Source organism: Aythya ferina (genome assembly GCF_964211825.1).
Source record: "Aythya ferina genome assembly, chromosome: 11".
Taxonomy (NCBI): Eukaryota; Metazoa; Chordata; class Aves; order Anseriformes; family Anatidae; genus Aythya; species Aythya ferina.
In genome coordinates, this window is record NC_140307.1 from 21863004 (window position 1) to 21886977 (window position 23974).

Consider the following 23974-nt stretch of genomic DNA (forward strand, 5'->3'; position numbering starts at 1 on the left):
GAAATTTCCTTCCAAGATCTAAACAACAAAGTAAAATACCCCAGGCAGAGTACCAAACTACCATGGTCATTCTGCTAGCAGTTGCCAAGATATTTCCTTCAGATAACTTAGGTATTACTGAGGAGTATGGCACTGGACTTTGCAGTGATGTGAGACAATCTACAAAAACTTCATCAAGAACTACCAATAATCCTCAGTGTTTCAGATATTAAAATTGACTTAATCCCAAACACTGAATCTGAGAGGATTCTGCAAAAAAGTGTTTCCATTATGCTGTTTTCTGAAACAATCTTCAGCAAGCATGTCTCTTCAGGGGAATAAATTTCAGTACTGCTTAAATTTGGGTTTAGCTTGTTGTAACTTGCTCTTAAAAATACATTGCATTTTACTTGTATAGACACAACACTAATTGTGAGCAGCTACATAACGGACAAGCTAACGTTTCATTCTAGGGCCAGCTGCTAAACATAGAATCATAGAATCATAGAATATCCTGAGTTGGAAGGGACCCTTAAGGATCATCAAGTCCAACTCTTGACACCGCACAGGTCTACCCAAAACATAATTACAGATGATTCAGAAGTCTTACCTTTGTAGGCTATGACAAATTCTGCTTTGTCTGCATTTCACAGCTTATTAGGAAGTACCTAGATTAAGCATATTTACTTCTCATAACTTTAAAAGTCAAAAATAATATTAATGATCACAGCTTTAGGGAAAAATTCTGAGTCACATGCTGGATTCCCACAGAACTCCTGAATTCTGAGCTCTCAGCCAAAGAGGAATTTCAGTTGCTTTAGTCCATAATCACACACAACTATGTTGCTTTTGCCAGCAGCTTCTTCTGCAGACAACTACAATTACTGCCTGGTGTCATGTAGCATGAAGTTGTAATATTCCATCAAACACTTACATGAGAGGGCTTAAACAAATAGCATGGTTTCTACATTTTTACACAACTGGCTTGTGGGCCTTACAAGATGGAGGAAATGCAGAAGCTTAGAACAATATATTTCAACACAGAGGGAAATATTTTAAAGCAGCATTTCCAACCTGAAATTCTACTTAGCTCTAAGATAGTTTAAGCTAAGACTTACGGTATTATTTCTCCACGTATCACTTCAAAACATTTGTTTCTTGTATTTGGAAAAAAAAAAAAAAAAAAAAAAAAGGAGAAAAACAAAAGAAAAGGAAAAAAAAAAAGAAAAAAACACCATGACATTATAAGAGAAATGGATCACAAAACACTCCGTAACTTGGACAGATACACAGGAGAGTTTATATAACTCTAAAACTCACTTTCTGAAAATCCTTCTTCTTATCATTGTCCTATAACTGTTTGAGGATAGTTGTGACAATAGTTACAGGAGTTACTGTGGTGGCAGGGAGAGGGGAAAAAATGGTAGGAGTTAGGGAAGAGAGGAGGTTTCTTCAAATATCCTTCAAGTAGGAATAATTTGAACAACAGAAACAGTGCTTAACAATTTAAGCTTTTCAAAAGTTAAGGTGCAATAGACAACTCCAGAAAAAAAGTATAAAAAGCATTTAGCTGTCAGATAAGTCTATAGAAATTTGAAGACTCATGCTAAACTACTCTAGGTAGCCTGCCCATTTTTCAGGTACAAGGAAACAGATGCTCTCTTGAGGTGCTTTTACCCCATCCTGAAAAGCTGCTCTCAAATTACATCATTATATCCATGGGCAAACAGAGAAAATCTGAGATAGTCCTCCCTAGTTCCTGCACACCCAGAAGGGGCAAAGAAGTCTTCACATACCTCTATTTTTTTTCTCGCCAGCTTCAATACCCATTCAAGAGAGGGGAAGAAAAAAAAAAAAAAAAAGAGTACATAAATTGAATAGATAACAAGCTAAAGGAACTGTAGATCCCCAGATAGTTAATACAGACTTAGTTTTAGATGGCACATCCATGACCTGTTCCTGTTATATTTCATTTCAGCTGCTTCTGCGTGTGACAAGAACACACTGTCCCCATCTTCAAAATTAGTAGCACTTCTTGAATTAACAAGTGTAGCCTACCATAGTCTGAAGATCTGAACTTATGAAGAGAGACTAATAGAAGAAAAATACCCATACTGTTAACTCTTTCCATTTTGACTTTCACTGGCTGTTTTTTAATGCTATTTTATCAGTCTTATGTGGACAGAATAAGAGTGGTTTGGTGGGAAGTCACCAAGAAACTACAGCTCTTTTTTTTTTTTTTTTTTTTTACAAGGTTTAAATCCTCTTAACAGGCAAAAGTAGTACTTAATAACAGCTATCTAATGCCTATTGCGAACAACAATAGCAACATAACCCTGCATTTATTATTATTATTATTTTGCTTCAAGGATCTCAAAGGCCAATACATCCATTTAGCCCTAGTTCATACAGTAACTACTGAGGTAGACGATTGTCATGTAACAGCTAACATTATGATATTTACAGAGTGCAACTGTAAAGTACATATTTTTATCAGCAACTAAAATATCTTTGTGCCAAAACCACAAACTGGTGTGTGCAGCTCCTCCTCTAGGCTTAGTGATAAAGGTTTGGGGTGATGACAACCCTAAAAGAAAAGCTGAGCTAGTCCACCCTCTCCCATGCAGCTGTAGACATATATATTCTTCAGGGAAGGAGTGGTTTTAACGAAGCACAGAGCATGCAAACATCAACAGAGACCAAATGAAAATGGTTCCTGAAGAAGCTGCAGTCAGCCATAGCATTCACTAGTGAGCTTTTCTTACATTTGTTCCAGACAGACAATAAAAATTACTGAAGAGATCTTTTTTGGTATTCAAGCCCACATAGAACTACTTTCATAAAGATCTTTCCATAAATAAAATAATAAATAAATAAATAAATGAAACACATAAACCAAACCAAAAAGACTTCCAAAGGTCATAATCTCTGAAGATTCGTATCTATCTCAAGATAGCAGTACAAACAGAGGCACTTTTTGACTGTACCTGAAGGTATAATGAGCTTCTCCCAAAGCTCTTCTATCTTTAGGTAGATAAAAAAATATCTCCAACATTTCTGAGGAAGTTGCAGCAAGCAGATATTCTGAGGAAGTACCCCGTAGCTGGTGGAAGCATGTGGAAGACCTCTTTAAGAACAAATGCACTGAAGACACAGATGTTTGATTTTCACACGTAACATATTAGCGGAGTAGCAGCCACCCCATTTACTTAGCCACCTTGCATAGGAGCATTTAGCATACAAGCTTACGCACAGACTTTCTCTTTCTCAGTTAAAAGGTAGGATTATGACATGGAAGTCAAATTTCTTGACTAAGTTGAGTCCTGGATAATGGCTGACAGAAAAATTGGATTTAACATCCTAAATTTCCAGGACAACATCCTGGAATCATGCACATTGTGTCTAAAAGAGATGGAACAAATGACAAATCAATGTTACACACCTGTGACTATTTTCTTAACTGACTTCTATAAAAGCTCATCTTCTGCATTCCCAAAATAAAGCATATTTGCCCAGAAGGCCTGACAAGAGGTGGTTACATGTGACTCACTCACAGTTAATTTAGTAAGGGAGGCAGAGAAATTCCACCAAGAATGCTTTCCATCAGAATTTCTCAGTAGCATTAAAGCAGGTGGCTTGATTTTGATCATGTTTGACAGAACAAGAAGAACTCTGCTGGCTTTCTACCAGATCACCTGCTCTCCTTCAGGATTTGACAGGAATTGACCTTGTGGGCAATATTGCAAAGCAATACATTCCTTAATCTAGAGTAAGCTACCACACGAACTGGCCTCAATTCAGAGACCCTAATTCTTTTCAGCAGAGCCCCAGCTGGGGATTTTGGAGTTTACTGAGAGATGGAATTCCCTACAGCTACGTTATGCTTTAAAATACATGCCTGTATTATTCTGTTCACCCAGCAGAATTTTAAAATATAATAAATAAATGCATTAATAATAAAATAAAATAAAATAAAATTTATTTTATTCTAAAAATAAACAAACAAACAAACAAACCGATAAAATTCATTTCCTAGTACCCGCCATCCAGAATAACAGCTAAAGTACTTTGCTGAAAAAGAAACACAACCATGACACTCTGGATGTTGAACACTGTTCCCAGTGCCAAAGCACCTCATCTCTCTCCCTCAAGCCAGCAGGGTTCTAACAACATGAAGCTGGGGATAGCAATTAAATTTAGACCTTAAAGTTACTCTGAAACTTGAGGCTTTTGGAAGATACCTGAGTTGTGAAGAACTGAGAAGCAGAATTGCCAAATTAACCATGGTGTTAGAACTGACAACAATACAGGTCTTCTGAAGATAGTCTCAAAAGAAAAACTCTTTACTAGTACCACGTACTTCAACAGTGTCCTGAAAGAAAATCAAAAGAAACTAAAAATTCAATCGATTCACTCAATACAATTTTAGGGAATTATAAACTTTGTTGTATCCAAAGTATGTTTTGTTGAAAAAACATTTCCTCGCCAGAGAGAACTTCACAGTTTTAATATAAGATATTCTCGTGGCCGATACATACTTTTAAATTAGAAAGCAACAAAGGAAGCACTTGAGCACACAGATACTTGCAGTAGTCTTAGCTCTCTTAGCACTACTTGACAACTAACTTGTTTAAGATAACAGTACATATAAGAAGTTAAGAGAGAAGGTGGCAGTAAAACACCTCAATAAAAGAATTTAGGTCTTTCTAAATTCAAGTTCTTTCTTGAAGTGTCTAGAAAAGACAGGTAGCCATTACTGCAAACACAGGGATGGAAAGGACTGCCATTTAAAATTCTTTTATCCTTAAATAAAAGGAGAGGAAAGTACTACATACATTTGTCCAATGCTTATACTCTGCACTTAGCAGCTGGTTTGGGCCACTCTGTGAGGTGGAGCGCTGAGCTAGGTAGTTCTTTAGCCATGCCCCGACAGTATACATTCATACAGATATCTCTGTTTCCTTCTATCATAAAACAACATGTAGTAGATTAGGGACAGATTTACCAGTGGCTATGCACTGTTGGTATAGGGAGAGCATTTACCTCATACCCTAACAAGTGCACTGAAACCATCAGGCCATAAGAAGAATTAAGATCTGAGCCTGATCCCATCCTACTCGTTTCACAGTATTGATATATATATCAGTATTTTTGTTTCCACTGATTCAATCGAAGTTATTTTCTTTTTATGTATAAAGTTGCTATATCAGATCCAAGTCCCCAGTGAAACAAAATTCTAATAAATGTTATCATATGAACCACAGGGACCCTACAAGATTGTGGACCCTTCTGCTCAACTATGAAGATCATTTTGCATCCTCTTCACAAAAGGCTATTGTAAAATATTTAGAAAAAGCCCTTGCCTTATTTTTAATTGTATAAAAAAGAACTTTGTTAATTCACTGAATGCCTACTCAGGCACTGAAGAATTTGTAGTATTCAACTATAGATCTTTGTAGTGAACAACAAGTCCAATCATTCTGGTTGCATTATACGGAGTTCTGGGAATTCTTTGGCGTGAAATAACTGAAATATATTTTCTCTGGTATATGGAAGTAATACTTGATTTAAAGATATATCCCACAGTCGGACTTGACAAAACCTAATTTAAATATAAACAAGTATTTACATAAAATTCAACCCTTCTTGTGCCCTCTTGATGACCAATTCAACAGGCTTCTTGCTCCTGAATTATGATTTACATACTAATTCTTTTTATTACTAAGTAGATCCACACTTCTGTCAGAAGAAGAAGCCCCAACAAATTACCAGATTTTCAATTTTTAGAAAGCAGTCCTTTTGATTAAACAAAGGGATCGTGGTACAAGGAATCAAAACATCTATTGGTTGGAACCTGGCTAAATTATTTTTGACTACCCTAAAACTCAAGCAACTCATGATAACAAAAATAAATTGTATTGGTTTCACCTTCCTTGCATTCACTTCTTGTTGCACCAAACTCTTAATTCTGAGGCTTTTAAAAATATATTAATACTAAAGTGGTTTATTCTTATCATTTGCACATATAATAAAGAATATCTAAGGATATATGTGCTTCTAAATTGAGTTAATCTTTGTTTTAATTGTGATTTAGCAATAATGATTGTAATGCCTCCCTGAGCACTTTCTCTAATTGCCATGTTATTTTCCAATGCTTCAAAGTGACCTACATAACCACATGCTATCTTCAAAGTCAGTGAGCAACAGCTGTAACCATACAAGAGGGGTGAGGTATTAAAGCTTACCTTCATGGAAAAAAAGTGTTTGCACTAGCAACAAATAGTGAGTTTGACTTTTGCTAAAATACATGGGGAACTCAAGGAAAAACACAGTAATAAAATTAGCAAGTTCAACACAAGTTGTTCTTCTTGGCTACTAAAACAAAACAACACTGAAGTTGGTAAAACAGATTAAAATCATGGGAAAGAGCTGGAAACTTTCTATGGTAACTTCCTTGTATTGGTATATAAAGCTCTTTTCACCTGGTACCCATGGAATAATCCATCATCTTCAAAACTGACCATTCATATTAGTTCATCCACATTAACAATGTGCAGGAAATATACCATAAAATGGATCAAAATCAGACTCAAAACCTATCTCCTCCAGAATGTAAATATACTTAGTTTACAAATGGTAAGAACATAGAATCAGCTTGTTAAAACAAAACAAAAAAAAATATATTAATTCATGATTTCCCTGTGAATTTTTAATTAGGCTTAAAAATTGAAAACAGATGTCATCTCTTTTTAAAATAAAATAATTTTAAGAAACATATTCAGAACATAAGATACCATGCACCAGAATTTAATCATTATTGTGACCAACTCTAAATACAGGACACAATAGAAACACTAAAGTTCTGCCCATTCTGCTTGTACTTTTGATTCCAGGAAAATTATACAGTGAAATCATTCTGTAAACAAGTCTCTGCATAATAAATAGATATGGAAGGGTGTATGCATATGGAAAAAGAACAAGAGTTCAGTTTTCAGATTGCAATTATTTTGGCTTCTGGTTGTGTAAGCTGTGTACCTTCAATGAGGTCACAGTCATTCCGGAAGCATTTCCCTATGAATTCAGTCCTTATTTTCCCCAAAATGTCTACATTCATTATTATTTATTTATTTATTTATTTATTTAAGAAAGGCTTCTCAAAAGAGATTTCGCATTCAATAAAATTCTAGGCCTCTTCCAGCCTTCCCCTGAGTTAAAAATATTCTATCACTAGAACTATTGTACATAAGTCTTTAATACCTTTGTTCCAAGTGAGATCATAGTCCTTTATATATAAGTCCCTTCCACCCAGTTGATGGGTTTTCTTAGTAAAAGTGCTTGCTTACTTCTTTAAAATGCTAATGCATTGAGTGAATTCATAAAAAGAATGAAAACATTTTGTGAGAAGATTTCACTTTTGTGGCCTGACAGCAAGAGACAAGGATGCATAACATCTTACCACCATAGGACATAACACAGCCTTGCTGAAAACAGACTTTTGTGACTGGATTTTCTAAACTTGACAGCATTGAGCAAAAAGATTATTCTGATTTATTCCACAAAATGCTACACTGCAAATCACAGAGGTAAATTTACAGAAAAGTCAGCTGAGTCAGGATTTGCCATAGCAGAAACTGAGACAATTTATAATTTGGTATTTTAAAGCAGTAACAGGCACATATACTTTATTCATACTTCTGAGTTAGTCTCATCTTTTGATAACATCAGCACCTATAAGCAAAAATACACAGGACAGCCATTAAGACCATTGTAATGTCTGTGCAGGGCTGTATCTTACAAAAGGTCATCTACAACTTTGGCAATTCCAATGTCAGAATAAAATGCTTAGACTTTTCTTCTTCCTTTCTGTTGGAAATCAATAATAGATTTAAACATGATAGGTAAAGAATTAGTATCATTTCTGATAGCTGCACTTCCATTTAAATGCCAAATCTATTTTCTTGATATTTAAAGACTTCAAACCTGATTAAACTTTGTTTACTTTTCTGTTTTGCTATCCCATTACAATTCTAATCACCATTAGGCATGTGCATCTCTATCACTGGCAGCTGATATACTGAGATGAGAGGTAAAATTACAAAATTCTCTTTTCAATTGCAATGGCCCCTGATCTATTACAAAAAACAAACTTCCATCTCTAAGCAACTGATCTCTTAGCAACAAGAAGCACCTGCATAAAAGATGCCACAGAGAGTGATCACCAGAAAACCTATCCAGATCTTTAAAAGACGCACATCCATAAGAAAGATAACACTCTTCTCCAGTAAAATCAAGAGGAGAACACAGGTAATTTTTAAATTCATATGCTACATTTTTTCTACAGATAGTATTACTGGGACATAACAGAAATGTTCTTTTATTTTGTTTTTGTGGAGGAATTATGTTTTCTGGAGCTGATTTGATTTGAATGACTGTAATTAACTTTGTGTAAATGATATGTTGTCGGTATCTAAATAGATATTTTTGATTAGAAGATCTGTAAGTCTTAAGCCAAATTCCTGACATAAAGTTAACAACAAACTGTTATATATTTTGTGATTATTTTAAAAAGTTTCTTGAAAAAATGGCACAATGTTCTTGCAGAATAACTATAAAAGGTTCACTTCATTCAGTCTTTCAAAGTGTTTATGTTATGTCAAGAAACACTAAAACTTTTTAGGTTATTTAGATACAAGCATCACTGATTTAAAAAAAAAAAAAATGAAAAGAAGGAAAAAATGAAAATGAAAAGAAAGAAAGAATGAAAAAACTTTCCATTGTTTCTGTGGTCTCTGATTTCAATCTACTCTGAAGTGTCATGACCAAGTTAAGAAACTTAAGATACAATACAAACCAACATATGTTATGTCCAACAAAACAAATGTTGGACAAATCAAGCATTGTTGTCACAGCAGGGGAAAGACAGAATTATTAGTGAAGTTATATAAAGGTCATCAAGTGGAACAAGTCAGGAAATGATGCAGAAAATTGGTTTGTTCTATCATGACTTGATGTATCTCAGTTAGTGCTTGCTATGGGGAAGTGCAATATTCTTTAAACTGGTATATCTTAGTTAATTATTTCTTGCAAAGGAAGTCATTTGAAAGCAAAATGGGTTGATAATATTCATGCATTCTTGTTTTTTCAAAAGCCTAAATTTTCCTCAGGATTAATTGACATACTTTAATAGAATGCTTGGTATTTATAGCCTGAAAAAGTCAAAAATTATAGTTACTTTTCTTACAGAGTGGTCCCTTCTATGCCAACTTTTTGCTTATGTTGGTCAAAGTGTTTGCTAGGAATAGAGGTACCACAGCAAAAACGTAATTATAGCAGAGAGAGCTGTCTTCCATCTGCCAAATCACAGCCAATACCTCCCACATGGCAGTAATAGCAACCTGATAATAGTTATATACAAAAAAAAAGTCTTCATGTAGGTCTGCTTTCCCATAGTTATAACACATCTGATGTGTTAGCACATTAGAGAAAACTTGTAACATGTAAAGCATGTTAGAGAAAAAAGTTGTCTGCCTACAACTCATTTTCTGGTTAGTTTTGAGTTTAATTAGAGCTTATAGTGTTCTTAGAAAACTTTTGAGGTAGAGGCAGTAAAATAGAGCCTTACCAATACTGCAGAAGTTTGTTTATCTCCATAGTTCTTCTTGATGGCATAGGTGCACTGCCATACTTATTCTCCCTCAGGAGATGTATATTTCAGATGAAACCCTTTTACTGTCTACTGTGGATAGTACATTTCATGGACATTATGTTGGTTCCTAAGCAACAATGAGACCCTTTATGAGAGGTACTAAAACTGGCAAGTTATTTTTCCAAATCATATGTCAGACTGCAATTAAAACCTCAGAGGAGGACATGGTCCAAAATCTAATTTCAGATCATTATTCTTCTAAAAGAAAAATCACAATTCAAATAATTACAGATTGTTCGGAAAGCAGAAACCCTCATTGTACAGTCATTTGGGCAGCACAGAGTGTACCTTGCTTCACATATTCATGTTGTATAAATAGCTACAAGAAAATAGTATGCATACTGCCAGAAAGAGGGAGAAAGATAACTCCTGACTTTTAAGTTACACAGGACAGGTTATCACTTCAAGTATTGCCCACCACAAAGCAATCACAGCTTTAGAACTGGCTAGTTATTTTGAATTCTTTATGCACTAGTGGAAAGTGATTTTTCAGGACGTGAGCATTCATCCTCTGGAGATCAATTCAGACATCCAAAGTAACTAGCTGTTTCTAGAAGGATGCATTTGATTCAAGATTTTCAGATTATTAGGACATTCCCTGGCTTGCCCCAAAGGTAATATCCAAACTAATTTGACAGTATATCATAAAGACTTTATTTGGAAAGTTCACTAAGCTCTGTGATCAATAGCAATTCAAAGAGCTCAGATAGCTACTTCATCAATAACTTATCAACTTGGTCAGTACTTAGTTATATAACAGCAACATCAGATGTCCAGCATTAAAAACTACTAAAAGGATTCTTTGGGATGTTTAAAGGCAGGACTTACAGCTCTGTTGTACCAGAAGTGTCATTTACATAAATCACAAAGAGAAGAGCAGCCTATAGGATACTATTTGACAATCACTTTGCAGAAATCACAATACCAAGCTCAATACAGTGTCTTCAAACATCTCCTCCATGATACCTAAACATCAGTGACGCCATTTGATACAAGACAAATTCTGATTTAACACAAAGATAGTAAGCTCACAAAATGAAGGCATACAATTACAATATCAAGGCTCATAAAAGAAGCGTTGTCTTTCACATAGTTATCCAAACACATAGTAATATTAAAATAAAAATGCTACATGTTATTTCTAACTTACTTCTTTCCCTATCAATGTTTGCCCAATCTGCATTTACCAATTAAGACCCAGTCCCAGTGTTCAGAAAAGTAATTGATCAAACAGACCTAAAATAACAGGAATGTCGGTATTTACAATAGTACTTCAATTAATACCTTCTCTGCACTTCACAAACTTACAGTACACTGAGTAGGAGGGGTGACAAGAAAGGAGTTCTGTGCTCACTAAGGTAGGTAAGAAAAGCCAAGTATCATTTATGGTCGTATACAAGTCTTTGGTGGCATCCACTAACATAACCAACATACAGTAACATTTTAGAAAGGATATTGAAGGCAGCTGACAGAACCTTAAAATATCAAAGAAATATGCTCTAGGAATCTAGTTCTATTCAGCTGTGAAACAAGGTAACATTGTCATAAAAAGTTTTACTGAGATTAAGAAAACCACAATTCCAAATAATAGCAGAGGCATCAAATATAATGATCTTTCTCCCCTCTTGGTACACAGGTATTTTCTTTCAACACCACTAGATCATGGACACATTCTGCATTCCTGTTTCTCTCATCCTCAGACACAACAACATTAGGCTCCCTTAGTAGTCAAGAGCCCCTTTAGATAGCTAGGATGACTGTTATTAAATTTCCACTTCCAAGCTTCTGCTGAAAGTGTAACCTCTTCCTCCTTCTCTAACCTTAACAACAGATTAGTTCAGTAGTGCCATTTAGATTAGGTTATGTAGTAATCAAGTGGCACAGGATTAGTCTATAAGACTGCAATAATCATTCAACATTGCTAGAATACATTTCCATAGCAATTAGATGTGACAGACCCCTATGACTGCACAAATTCTAGCCTGCTGATTCAAACTCTAGAAATGGCTGAAAAAGGTAACTGTAGGCTATGTATTCATTTCTTGATATGCACATTTTACTATAATTATCTTTCTCTTGTAGTTCAAAAGGATTGAATAAAAAGTAGGAGACATACCTAAACGAGCCAGAGTGCTTTCAAAAGCACATCTAACTTTAAAAGATCTGCTCTACGCATTCTAATCGGAAATAAAGTCAACTGTAATAGGACAGATGACATCTGGAGTATCTCTTATGCAGAGGATTACTGAAGCACAGATTCAAAGCAAGTGAAAATGAATAAGGAAAAATATTATAATCGAAGATAAAGAATGTCAGGACAAGAGTAACAGCATCAGACATCCAATGAATTGTGATGAAAATCTGTCAGTGACATCCCCACTGCATCTGGAGAGAATTACAGAATTAGGAAAGTGCAGAATATCAGGGAAAAGTTTCTAGTGTGGCACTAAATAAACATATGCAGTCAGAAGCTTACAGAATAATTTTACAACTCAGCTTACAAGGAAGAGTAAGCACTATCAAGTTTAAAAACATCTTTTAATGTGTTCTCAACTTTAAACTCCATGGCCTTTCAAGAGAACAAGACAATCCCTGTACCAAGGTTTGTGTATGTTATATATGTTACACATCTGATGATAATTACCTACTTCAGACTAATTCTTCAGAAGTAACACAGCCATGCAACAAAAAGGGGGATTATTTTTAGTGGTTCTTACAATAGTTTCCCTGCAAATGCAGCTCATTTTACAATAGTTCCACAAATGACTTTTTATTCAACAGCTAGTAATTTACTATTTTGCAATAAAACCCACAATTTAAAGGCAGTGTTAAAATAGTTACATGAACTCCTTCATCATGTGCTCTAGTAAAGAAATCTGATATGCTCTTAGGGATGCTCTGATTTATTTTCATCCCAAATGGCATCCAAAAAGTTTGCATGCTCTGAGATACAAACACAAGTATGGAAAATGGGAATGATCTGCAGTTTCGTTATCAAAGCAAACCCCTGAAAGTGCTGAAACGCCAATGGAGACATACCTTGAGCCATCATCCTCCTGACTATCGCACAGTCCGGGAGCATCCACAGAAAAAAAGACAAACGCTACTCAGCTAGCTAGACATTAGCCTTCTAGTTGTGAAATGCACTACAAAAGCTAAGTATGTACTTATATGTAGAAGGCTGAAGGTTTACAGTCTGTATGAAATTGTCAATCTTAACTGAGTGAAAACCAACTAGAATCAGCGTCTAGTAAAAGAGAGGAAGGCTACAATGTTTTATATGGAAAAATGAGTACTTCCTCGAACTGTATAATCTAATAGCTATTTTTGTGTGAAATCAGTCTATTTAAAATTTCATTTTTCCAAACTGCTTAGTTTAACCTAGGTCAGCTGATTCAGATGCTATTATTTGGGCAGTAATATTTAGAGATTTATAGCAAGCAGCAGATTTTTCCCCATGCCCTTCCTGACAAATGAAATGCTGCTGAGAAAAAAAAATCCAGGAATCAGGAATGGGAGTTTTTTTGAGAGTTTTCATGCTGTCTTATTAGCTCCTGCTCAAAATTATCAGTAAATTTCAGCTATTTGGATATATAACATTCTATATTCTGTAAACTATATATGTAGTTGGCACTTCTGGTGACACAGCCATTAAGTACAAAGCTCTAGCTGAAAGGACTGGGTTCAACACAGTTGTCACTTGGATATATGGACTTCTTCTTTATTGTGGGACCCTGTCATCATTCATCATAACACCTTCTGCAATAAAGCATTTAACAGAACCTAGAACTTTCTCACACTTCGGTCAGGTCTCAAAGATCTGTGACCTACAGTGCCCTCTGCTGGCAGATGCTTTCCCAGCTGTTAAGATCTACTACAATTATCCGTGATCAAGAGGCCTGTGTGTATCCATTTAATTTATGCTAAAAAACCACTTCCTTATAAGCCTCTTTCCTCCTCCTATTTTAATTTAAAAACCTTCCCCACCCGCACCCCACCATATAAGTAACAATCAGAACCAACAGATCACTCATCACACACTTCAACCAGCTGCAAGGAAAACAACTTGTAGAAGATTTCAAGATGAAATAAGCAAGAATAGGGAATGTTTCTTCCATGCAACACAGCTTTGTTCCATTTCTAAACATCTTCAGTCTATTCAGTAACTACTTATTATCAATGTTTACATGCCATTTTTTTAATTTTATTATTGAGTGAAAATTCTTTAAAAAATAAAATGGGTACAAGCAGGATGAGTAGTTCAGCTGAACTGAACTTATATTTTCAAGGTGGCTTTTCCAACAGCAACAGTGTATTAGAAAAGCCAAACCTGTCTGCTTGGATCGTATTTATTAACATAGGAAAAAGAACTTTTCAAAACAAGAAATGTCTGTTTTGTTTTAAGAGCTATAGGAACCACATTTACTAAAAAAGCGACTGCTTCAGAGTATAAGAAGTTAAAATAATATTCCCTAAGTGTAGTCATTTCTGTATACTGTAAGCTCGTACAGTGCAAGGGATTGAATCTAATAAAAATATTTACATATACATACAGGCACATTGTGGCAATGACTCAAGGCAATTTAAAGCTAGCACTTTCATATTTATCTTTACAGAAACATTACCATTAGTGTTTAACAGTATGTTAATTTCACTAATAAACACTGTTATTGATAAAAAAAGTTGATGATTACAAAATCATTTTTCAAAACATGCTAAATGGTACAACAGCTGAACATGTACAAGAGTATCCATGTACATAACCTAGCATATTGTGTTTCAGTCATTTTGGATCACAAAAATACCAGAGTGCTTTCACAGCAATGGTCCAAAACACTGGAGCATTACAAACACTTACAGGATTTTGAGCCACTGCTTGCTCCCTTCCCTGTGGTTTTGTCTGTAGCCTATACGTTTTCTATTGTGACTGCAAACACCAATTTCTCACTATCTAGAAAGCATCTGTTACATTCTTAACATAGTTTAATACAGTTACAGCACCGAGAGTTACTACAAATTAAACTGTACTTTCTTCTGCGAGACCAAATCACAAGATAAAAGAGAAAACATTTGCTGAAAGTAAGCTGCAATAAAAAGTGTACCATTAAGTAACTACTTCATTCAGTTTTGAAAAAATGCTGCGGGAAGGAAAAAAGAAAATCTATTTCTGCTTAATGTCAGAGCAGAATTAAGACCATGTTTTATTACTTTACTGCTGAGCAGATGCAGGCAGTATCTTTCTGTGGTTAAGTGGGTTTCCTCACTCACATAACATCTTCCTTCTCAGGTACAATCACTTCCCATATTTTACAGATTTTTAATTTTTGAATTTACAAAAGCATGCAAAACAACTTCAGAGGAATCCTTCTGATCCCCCTATGCACAAGAGACCTTTCTCTTTGTTTGTTTTTTCTGTCCTGTTTCAAGCCCTGGTTACTACCTGAAGTACCAGACAATTCATGATCGTGTTTGTTATAGCAGACACTAATTTTTTCAAAGTGTTCATCAGCAGAAGCACCACTAGTTTTATAGTCAACCTTTGAATTTAGACTCAAAGGTTGACTATAAAAATGTACATTGCGTCAAACAAAATCCCAAGGTACACAGTATCTGCAAAACTAATGCAGGTATTCTGGAAATTCGAGGACTAACACTAAAGGCATGCAGGAAGGAAAAAGGCTAAGTAACAGAGATAAAAGCTTACAAGTGAATTCATTCAATGCTTCTACATGTGCTGAGAGTTTAATTTCTTGTGTTTTGGTTAGAAATTTGCAAGGAGTAAACCTCAGCATTGGCCAGCCAAGACAATATCAAAGATAAGAGGTCTGTCAGCCAAAGCATCTAAAACTATGCTTCAATATCAAGGTCAGAAAAGCTTACTTATTTCCAAGCCAAAAGAGTGTCTGCTGCACGTCTGTTTCAACTTCTGATGTAGCTTGTCCTGGCAAGCAGTCCCAGCAGTCAGTCTCATTATAAAATAAAGCTACCTCAAGAAGTAATTTGCTCATTTACAGGACCTCTAGAGGGTTGAGAGGTACCAACTAAAGTATATATTTTTAAGCTTTGTAAACCTCTGACTCTTTTCCCATTCTCTCTTTATCTAAAGCAAAGCAGAATCTCTTGGAAAAGATGATATTGGAAACTCTCAATCCAATGCACTACATCACCAGCCTAGTACCAGATGTGATGCCAATGGCCACAGTGCCCATAGTCATTCTTATGTGCTTTCTATTTCTAATATGGAATCATGAAGAAACATCATCAATACCAGGTAAACTAACTCTGCAGTATCACATAAAATCTGTCAAAGTATATTTTTGTGTGTGTGTGTTTCTCAGATTTAAATGAGAGGGTAATACTAAATGAATACTGTATTATTATTAATAATACAAGTTTTTAAAATAATTGATAAAATAAATCAGGCTCTATTTAACCTCAGTACTTCCATAATAAACCTGGCTTAGCTATATAAATATATGATATTCAGTTTTCCTTTTATTGTGTATATGCTAGAAAGATATAATACTATTTTATGAAGTCTAGATGTTCATATATTCATGTGCATTATAAACTTCTACATTTTATATGTTGTAAGTTTAAAGCTTCCTGAATTGTCTTTAGTAGAGGCAAACAGTATCAATTCAGAAATTATTTACATTTTAGTAAATTATTAATTTTCCTCACCATGTTTGCCACTGGAGACCCTCCAAAACAGAGCAACATCAGAGAAAAAATATTTGCCAAATTTCCTTCCGTGTGCTAAATCTCTCCAAAAGTTAGAGAACAGGCAAAACTATACACAAAAGGTAGTGCTTTCTATTTGAATTCTTGATGAGATTGACAAAAAGATACAAATTAATTTGCTTTAAGATTACAGGTATTTAAATAATCTGTGTTCTTGTGATTTCTATTAGTAAACAGTGGAGTCATAAGCAACTTGTAAATCTTTTAAACAGTATAAAATACAAAAGATTTTATAAACACTTAACTTGTTTCATTTAATGGAATCCGATTTATGTTTTTACAGACTTTGTAAGGGCAAGTTAAGGTTTCAGTGAAGAAGGAAAACCTCCTTTTAAAAATAATGCAATGACTATGCAAATTCTCTCCTGTTCTCTCCACTTTCTCCTTTTTCTTGTAAGAGGGACATTTGATGATGAGTTATAGCAAAAGGTTTTAGTTGAGAGCTTTGATTAAATGCTTATTAATCCAGTCTTAGTTCCTACTGCAGCATGCTGTTTCTGTAAATTCACAGCACTAAAAAATAATTTTTCCTTTAAATATCTATTTTCTTACTCTGGTGTTAATGACTAAGAGAAATGTAACTAGATTACATTACGAGAGATTAATTATATTTAATTATATCAAAAAGGTGTTGACTTTTGTAGGTGTTACTATGACACTTTGGCACAAATTTAGCCAAGATCACTCAAAGGTTTTATTAAAAGCATGCATGAATAAACCACATGCATTTTTTCTAGATTGCTTCTTCCTTCTACTATTTAGCCACCGTTCTTTCAAATATAAACAATCTCAAAGCAGTAGTTTGAAGCTGTATAAAGTAATGAATTTCATTTATTGTACCCATATTGAATGAATCGCAGGCTTTCATGGATAATAAATGAGGTTTCAATGATGTAGATGCAAGTTTCTGTAAGACAGAATTTCATAATGGGATTTTATGTGGTGCCCATTGCAGATGTTGATGTAATGTAAAAAAATGTCCTTTCCAAAAGAGTGATATATTCTTGTCAGAGAGCACTGATGACAAAACTCGTCTTTTTTTTCCTTAGGGCCAGGATACTGTATGGGAATTGGCCCCCTCATTTCACATGGGAGATTTCTCTGGATGGGAGTCGGTAATGCCTGCAACTACTACAATAAGACATATGGAGAATTTGTGAGAGTTTGGATCAGCGGTGAAGAAACATTTATAATCAGCAAGTAAATCTTTATTTTCTATCTTTAATAATATGAAGAGCTTTTTCATATTTTTACAACCTTTTTTGCTATTTTTTTCAAAAGTAGAATTTAAGTTATTATTTTACAAATTTATCCTAACATAACAGCATTAATTCCTAATGTTCACAAATCCTTTTTTAATCTTTTGTTTCTTTAAGGACTCTACTATTGAGGTATCTACTAGAGACAACTACTGAATAGAATATCTCATTTTCTTAGTTGAAAGAAAGATCAAGAATTATGGCTCAATCCTAAAAAAATGTTTACAGTTTCTTCTTATTCCATTTAACACTAGTATTACATAGTACCCTGACTGCAGTGCAGGATTAAATCAAATTTTAGTTCCTGTGTTCTTATTAAGATTCTCCTTAAAATGAGAGTAATGCTTGAAGATTATGGCTCCAGTTCAGCAGGGTAATTAAGCAAATGCAGCATTACAGGATCATGAGTAATTCCACTCCAGTTACTGGGGTTACTCAGAGAGTTCAATTACACACAGTACTAAGCATAATACTAAAATGCAGTCTATCATTTTATTAGTTCCAGTAGCCAATTGCTTACATTCGATCTTCTGGATGATCATGAGAAAATAAGAAAAAAAAAATTTACCATGCAAAATGGATAATAAATGACAATATTATTAGCAATATCAATCAATGAATATTCACCTCTCATTATGTAAAAGTTTATGAAAGATAATGCAGTAAGGAGGACTATTACAGGATTTTCCATTTGAGCAAGTCAGCTTCATCTCTATGTATGTAAAAAGAGGTAATCATTACAGGAAAACTATTTACATTCCTACCCTATGTAGATATTGTAAATATTAATTCACGTAACATTGTATATAATGTTTTGATCACATAACATGCTGTGAACTCTTACTGCTGTCTTTCACTGTATGTATTACCAGTTCTTCACAAACAAATCAGTAGTGCTGGTAAGAAGCAAAGCGATAGACTTTAGCATACCATAGCATCAGACTTTACACTTTACAGTCTATACATCACTTTTCTTCAGTTTTGCTGAAGATATTTACTTAAAATCATAGATATCGTATGGAAAACTAGAATTTAACTTTTTTAATATATATATATATTTATTTTTTTTTCGGAGTGCTTCATAAATTCACTCCAAAACTAGATGTATCCCAAGTACTGAAAAAGTATAGTGTTTCCACTGTTGTCATCTGAATTTTTACTGTCAAATCTAATTATATTGAGATGTTGCAATCTTGGTTACAAGAGATTTTGTCTTTTGGAGTAAATAGTTTTATAAAGAAAATCTGCTTATACAAGGTCATATGTCAAAACCTATCCTTAAAATATTATTCTATGTCTCTTGAGTAGATGCATGAAATGGAATGAGCAAAAGGAGCTTCCTGCACCTTTCTATTTCTGGGCACAACTATCTTAATTCGACACCATCTTTTCATGTTCATGAAACATAGATGATGTTCCTTGATGCATGAAAAACATTTAGGGAAACTAGCAAAGAGAGCAACTGGGGGGGGACATAGGAAAGGGTATGCTCAGTTCTTTGGAGGGGCTGGAGCTGCATGCACGCTGCATAATCCATGCTTGTTTGCTTGCACAACATAACATCTTATATTTACCACTGCTCATGCAAAATGCTGGTGAAAACCTAGCACTGATGAAGTTGTGAAGAAATAATTCCCATTTATTTTACTCAACTGAAAAAAAAAAATAATAATAATTAGCCCATGTAAGAAATCTGCAATTTGGTCCACAAAGAATGTACGACTGTATAGAAAATAGCTTATTGTTTCATTTCAATCTGTGCTCTGATTTTCCGTCTTTTTTGTTAGCTTATATTTAATCAGGTTTTCATCACACTACCATTTCTAAAATGCTAGCTCCCTCTAAAGGAAATATCTTAAAGCAATATAGCTGATCACAACCTGTTCACCAGAATGTGTGTAAATAAATCTTGTAAACTGTAAAAGATAAGTATGTATATGCTGGATTTCATTATATTTCGATTTAGGAATACTCATCCCACACATCTGATTTTATAAAATTTCTTTTTCAGTTTAATAGATTAATCTATCAGTAATTATCCTTGATAAAATTATGATGCTGCATAACCAAAAGTACTTAGTATATTAATACTTTGCAGGTGTGTTTAGGAACGACCAAAGTATAGGTGAAATTTAACACACATCATAATGAAGTTGTCAACTGTCTGGTTATTTTTAAGGCGTCAAAGGAAAACTGAAGTCTTCCATAAAAAAATATTAAATACATTGAAATAAGCAGAATTTGTCTTCCCTCCTTAACATACTTGAATTAATTATATTTCCTAAAATCTGCCAAGTTAAGTTAAAAAGTTAACTTCTTCAAGTTAAGAAAAATATTTTTTCTTACATAATGAAGTAAGAGGTATCATATTTGGGGTGGATGTGTTGAACTGTTTACAGAAAATCCAAGTGTATGAATTATATGGAATGATGATTGGAGGAAGGGAGGGAGGGAGGGATAGACAAGCAGACAGAGATATACATCTCTTCCCAAAATATTTGCCAAGGATTGTGGAAATTGGTAGGATACAATGATTAATACTTCTGAAAAAATAGGCAAAAATAGTCAATGAGTGCTATCATAGACAGATTAGAAATGTACATGGATGTTAAACACATTGTCTTAAGTTTTACAACTTCATTCTTTACGATATGTACCTTAGCCCTCATAGTTTTGCTCAAACTACAATCTGAAATTTTTGTAGGGCAGTGTTTTCCTGCATCTGGTATGAACTTGAGAGTCTGAGGAATACTCCTGTAGTGATTTTAAAAAGCACACACCGACTCTCAGTAGGATTGTATTACATGGTATGTCAGAAATTTTTAAAGGAAACAAAAATCAAATATCAAAATAATAAATCAATTTATATAATTGATCTAAAGTTAGAAAAAAAAATATTATACAAGAATGTATGTAACTCATTATTTTACCCCATCTTCTGAAACATCTGACATTGGTCATTGCCTGAGAGTATATGTGTGTGTCCCTATATATATATATACACTATTCAGATTAAAGACTTTTGGTCACCATTTGCATTTTAATTGAAAAATAGGTTTAAATCCAGACAGAATTATTGCTCTAGTACAAATTCTGAAGCCATTTTATCATCTTGCTTTTAATTATGTAATAGGTGCAACATTTAGTGTCAAGCACAGTACCTTTTGCTAATCTGAGAATGAAAGGCAGCACTTCAGAGAATGTCAGAAAAAAAGTTTTGTGTATAATCTTTGAAACTGTATTTTAGTTAAATTTTTTTCTCCCCCCATTTCCTTCCCAGATCTTCAAGTGTATTCCATGTAATGAAACATTGGAACTATGTTTCTCGATTTGGGAGCAAGCTTGGATTACAGTGCATTGGCATGTATGAAAATGGGATCATATTTAATAACAACCCAGCACATTGGAAAGAAATTCGACCCTTTTTCACCAAAGGTAAATAAATCAGTGTGCATTAACACACTGCCTCACTCTATCACACAGTATTTTTTTCTTAAATGTTGTTTGTCCTTTGCATAATTAAATTAGAAAAATCAGTTCTCTCTTTATGTCTCAATATATTTTCTTACACATGCTCCTTCACACTTATTCTGCTTGGTATGGTATTTGAAACAGTCTTCACATCTTTTTACAGATGCTTAATCTCTTCTGCTTAAAAAAAAAAATACCCACAAACCATACTTAAAATTATTTTTAAATTTCAAGACCAACAATCACGCTAGCTCAACTGGCATTTCTATTAATGTATTTGGAAGTTCCAACCTCAGCTTTAATTGGGTTCAAACTTTTCTCATTCTAATTAAAAGAAAATAATGTGTGTATAGTTTCAAAATTAATTTAGAAGATCTGCAAAGCAGAACTATATATTAATCCATTTAATATGCTAGGAATCAATGTAGAAACAGAAAAATCTTTTCCTCTTGTAGTAATGAGAAAAAGGTTGTTGTAATTAGTATCATTAGCTTGAAATCAAATAAGAAAATACAATAAAATAAAATAAATACAATAAAATAAGTTATATAATAAATACAATAATAATAAAATACAATAAAAATAAGAAAATTCAAATTTTACTGTTTTAAGAGTCTGTAAATTTTGGACTCACCTTCCTTCCAAATACAAAATTTTCACTGTTTGTATATCATTATAACTAGTTATGATCTTACAGCCTTCCTAACAAAACTACCACACTTTGTTGCCTTGTTGTTCTGCAAGCATTACAGTTAAGAAATCATCTGTTAAGTCTTCCTTACCATTTTGTTGATATCTGTACTTCTGTATGACACTTAGGACTTTCCTAATTGATCTTGCCATTGAAAAGTACCAGCAACTTTGTACTGGTTAAAAATAACAGGAAATAAATAATTTTTTTCTATTTATTCCTAGAACTACTAGTTCTCTGTATTTACAACACAGACAACCTCTCTTCTCATTTATAAATGTACAATTACTCTCAACATATATTTGATAAAATATTGTCCTTTAGGCAATTAGAGGAATTCTTATATGGAAAAGTAATTTACATAGAATAAATTTAAATAGAAGGCAAGATTTCCAAAGTCACTCAAAATTATCTGAATTCGTTCCAGACAGATCCTATCATAAAAATTATGCAGCAACAGAACTGACCACTGCTTTTGCTTGCTTTTAATTTCTTATAATGTTAAAAATGCATAATGACACTATTTCCCAATGTCCACAGGCGGACAGACTAAGATTGGCTAACACATCTAGACTACTACTAGATTAAGCCTCAGGATGTCCGCAGTGACACTATAGGCTGTGGGGAGCTTATTGGAAAGCTGTCATGCTGTTTAAGAACACCCAGGGATTATGATTCCAAAAATTCCTATCCTCCTTCCTGTGAATCCCCAGTCTAACTTCCCTGCTCACCATCCTTGCAAGCAAGGCAGGACATCCACAGTGCCTATATTGCAGATGAGGATATGGAGGATATACACCTCCAACACTGAAAGATAGTGAAATGTATTTGGCTTCATCTGTGCTAACACTGTGTGAACCTATCATGAAATGTGTGCCTGAAATACAGAGTGACTGAATGCAAGGGAAGTTTGGGCCTTGGGTTCATTGCCATTCTAAGTCAAAATGCTTACGTTTTTCTCTCAAAACAATTTTGTTCCAGTCACTTAAGTTATAAAGATTTTTATTGATGCTATTATTGCCAATAAGTTATTAATAAGGCATGAAAGCTAATCTTTTTATCATTTTGCATATACCTATTTGCAGCCCTGTCTGGTCCTGGTCTTGTGCGTATGATAGCCATTTGTGTTGAATCAACAATTGATCACCTGGATAAACTAGAAGAAGTGACCACTGAAGTAGGAAACATCAATGTGTTGAATCTTATGAGACGGATCATGCTTGACACATCTAACAAACTCTTTCTAGGGATCCCTTTGGATGGTACTAACAGCCTTATTTTTATAACTTATGATGAACCTTAAGTGCATAAACAAGAAAAACTTAGTTATATCACTCAGAAATATTGTTTCAGAAAATGGAACAAGAACATATTGTTATATTACTAAATAATTAACTGAAATTGATTAATAAGTGAGTCTAGTTATGAGAATTTTATAAGATCAAATACATATGTTTAACTTGTCACAATCAAGCAAATAACACGTAAAAACATTTTTATGTACTAGGCTGCTACAGCCTCAACATTACATACATGTAAGAAACAGAAATCTTTCCACCAAACTAAATGATTGCATTGAAAAGTTCACCTGACAACTTTTCAGGTGAACTTTGATGACTTCTTCACCTTCAAAACCATTTGACAGAAATAACATCCTGATGTACAAATTATCCCATATCAATACAGTGCAATAGAGTTCTGCTCCTTCTCTCCGGTGGGAAACTGGCTCTGGTTGACACATGATCTCCTTTTAGCTAGCTATCAAGAGTTTTTACAAAGAAATGTATCTTGTCTGCAGTGTGCCACAACTGTTTCCTAATGTTATCTACTACACATTAGAAACAAAATGGTAATCAAATTCCTGTCAACTCAGTGGAAGTAGGGAGTGGGGCCTCATTATTAATTTTCCTGAAACGTTTGTGTTATTTGACTATTGAAGATTAGTTTTTATACAGCTGTTTGTAACATCTATTTTCAGAAAGTGCCATTGTACTTAAGATTCAGAACTACTTTGATGCTTGGCAAGCACTTTTATTAAAGCCTGACATCTTTTTTAAGATTTCTTGGCTGTGCAAGAAATACGAAGAGGCAGTGTAAGTATCCATAGTTTTTACAAATCTTTTG

The 23974-nt window shown here is 34.1% G+C and overlaps 2 protein-coding genes across 4 annotated transcripts in view; one reads left to right on the forward strand and one right to left on the reverse strand.

Moving 5' to 3' along the window:
• Positions 1 to 23974, reverse strand: part of GLDN (gliomedin) — a 135260-nt gene that overhangs the window by 29283 nt on the left and 82003 nt on the right. The gene's annotated exons all lie outside the window — the stretch shown is intronic.
• Positions 8196 to 23974, forward strand: part of CYP19A1 (cytochrome P450 family 19 subfamily A member 1) — a 29082-nt gene continuing 13303 nt past the window's right edge. Inside the window, exons 1-6 of one of the 3 annotated variants that reach the window (XM_084531677.1) lie at positions 8196 to 8283; positions 15792 to 15956; positions 17479 to 17629; positions 20969 to 21123; positions 22936 to 23112; positions 23829 to 23943. In XM_084531677.1, coding sequence (XP_084387803.1) covers positions 15815 to 15956; positions 17479 to 17629; positions 20969 to 21123; positions 22936 to 23112; positions 23829 to 23943 — 740 coding nt within the window. In that variant the 5' untranslated portion in view covers positions 8196 to 8283; positions 15792 to 15814. The other 2 variants (XM_084531678.1, XM_084531676.1) reach the window with 2 other exon arrangements.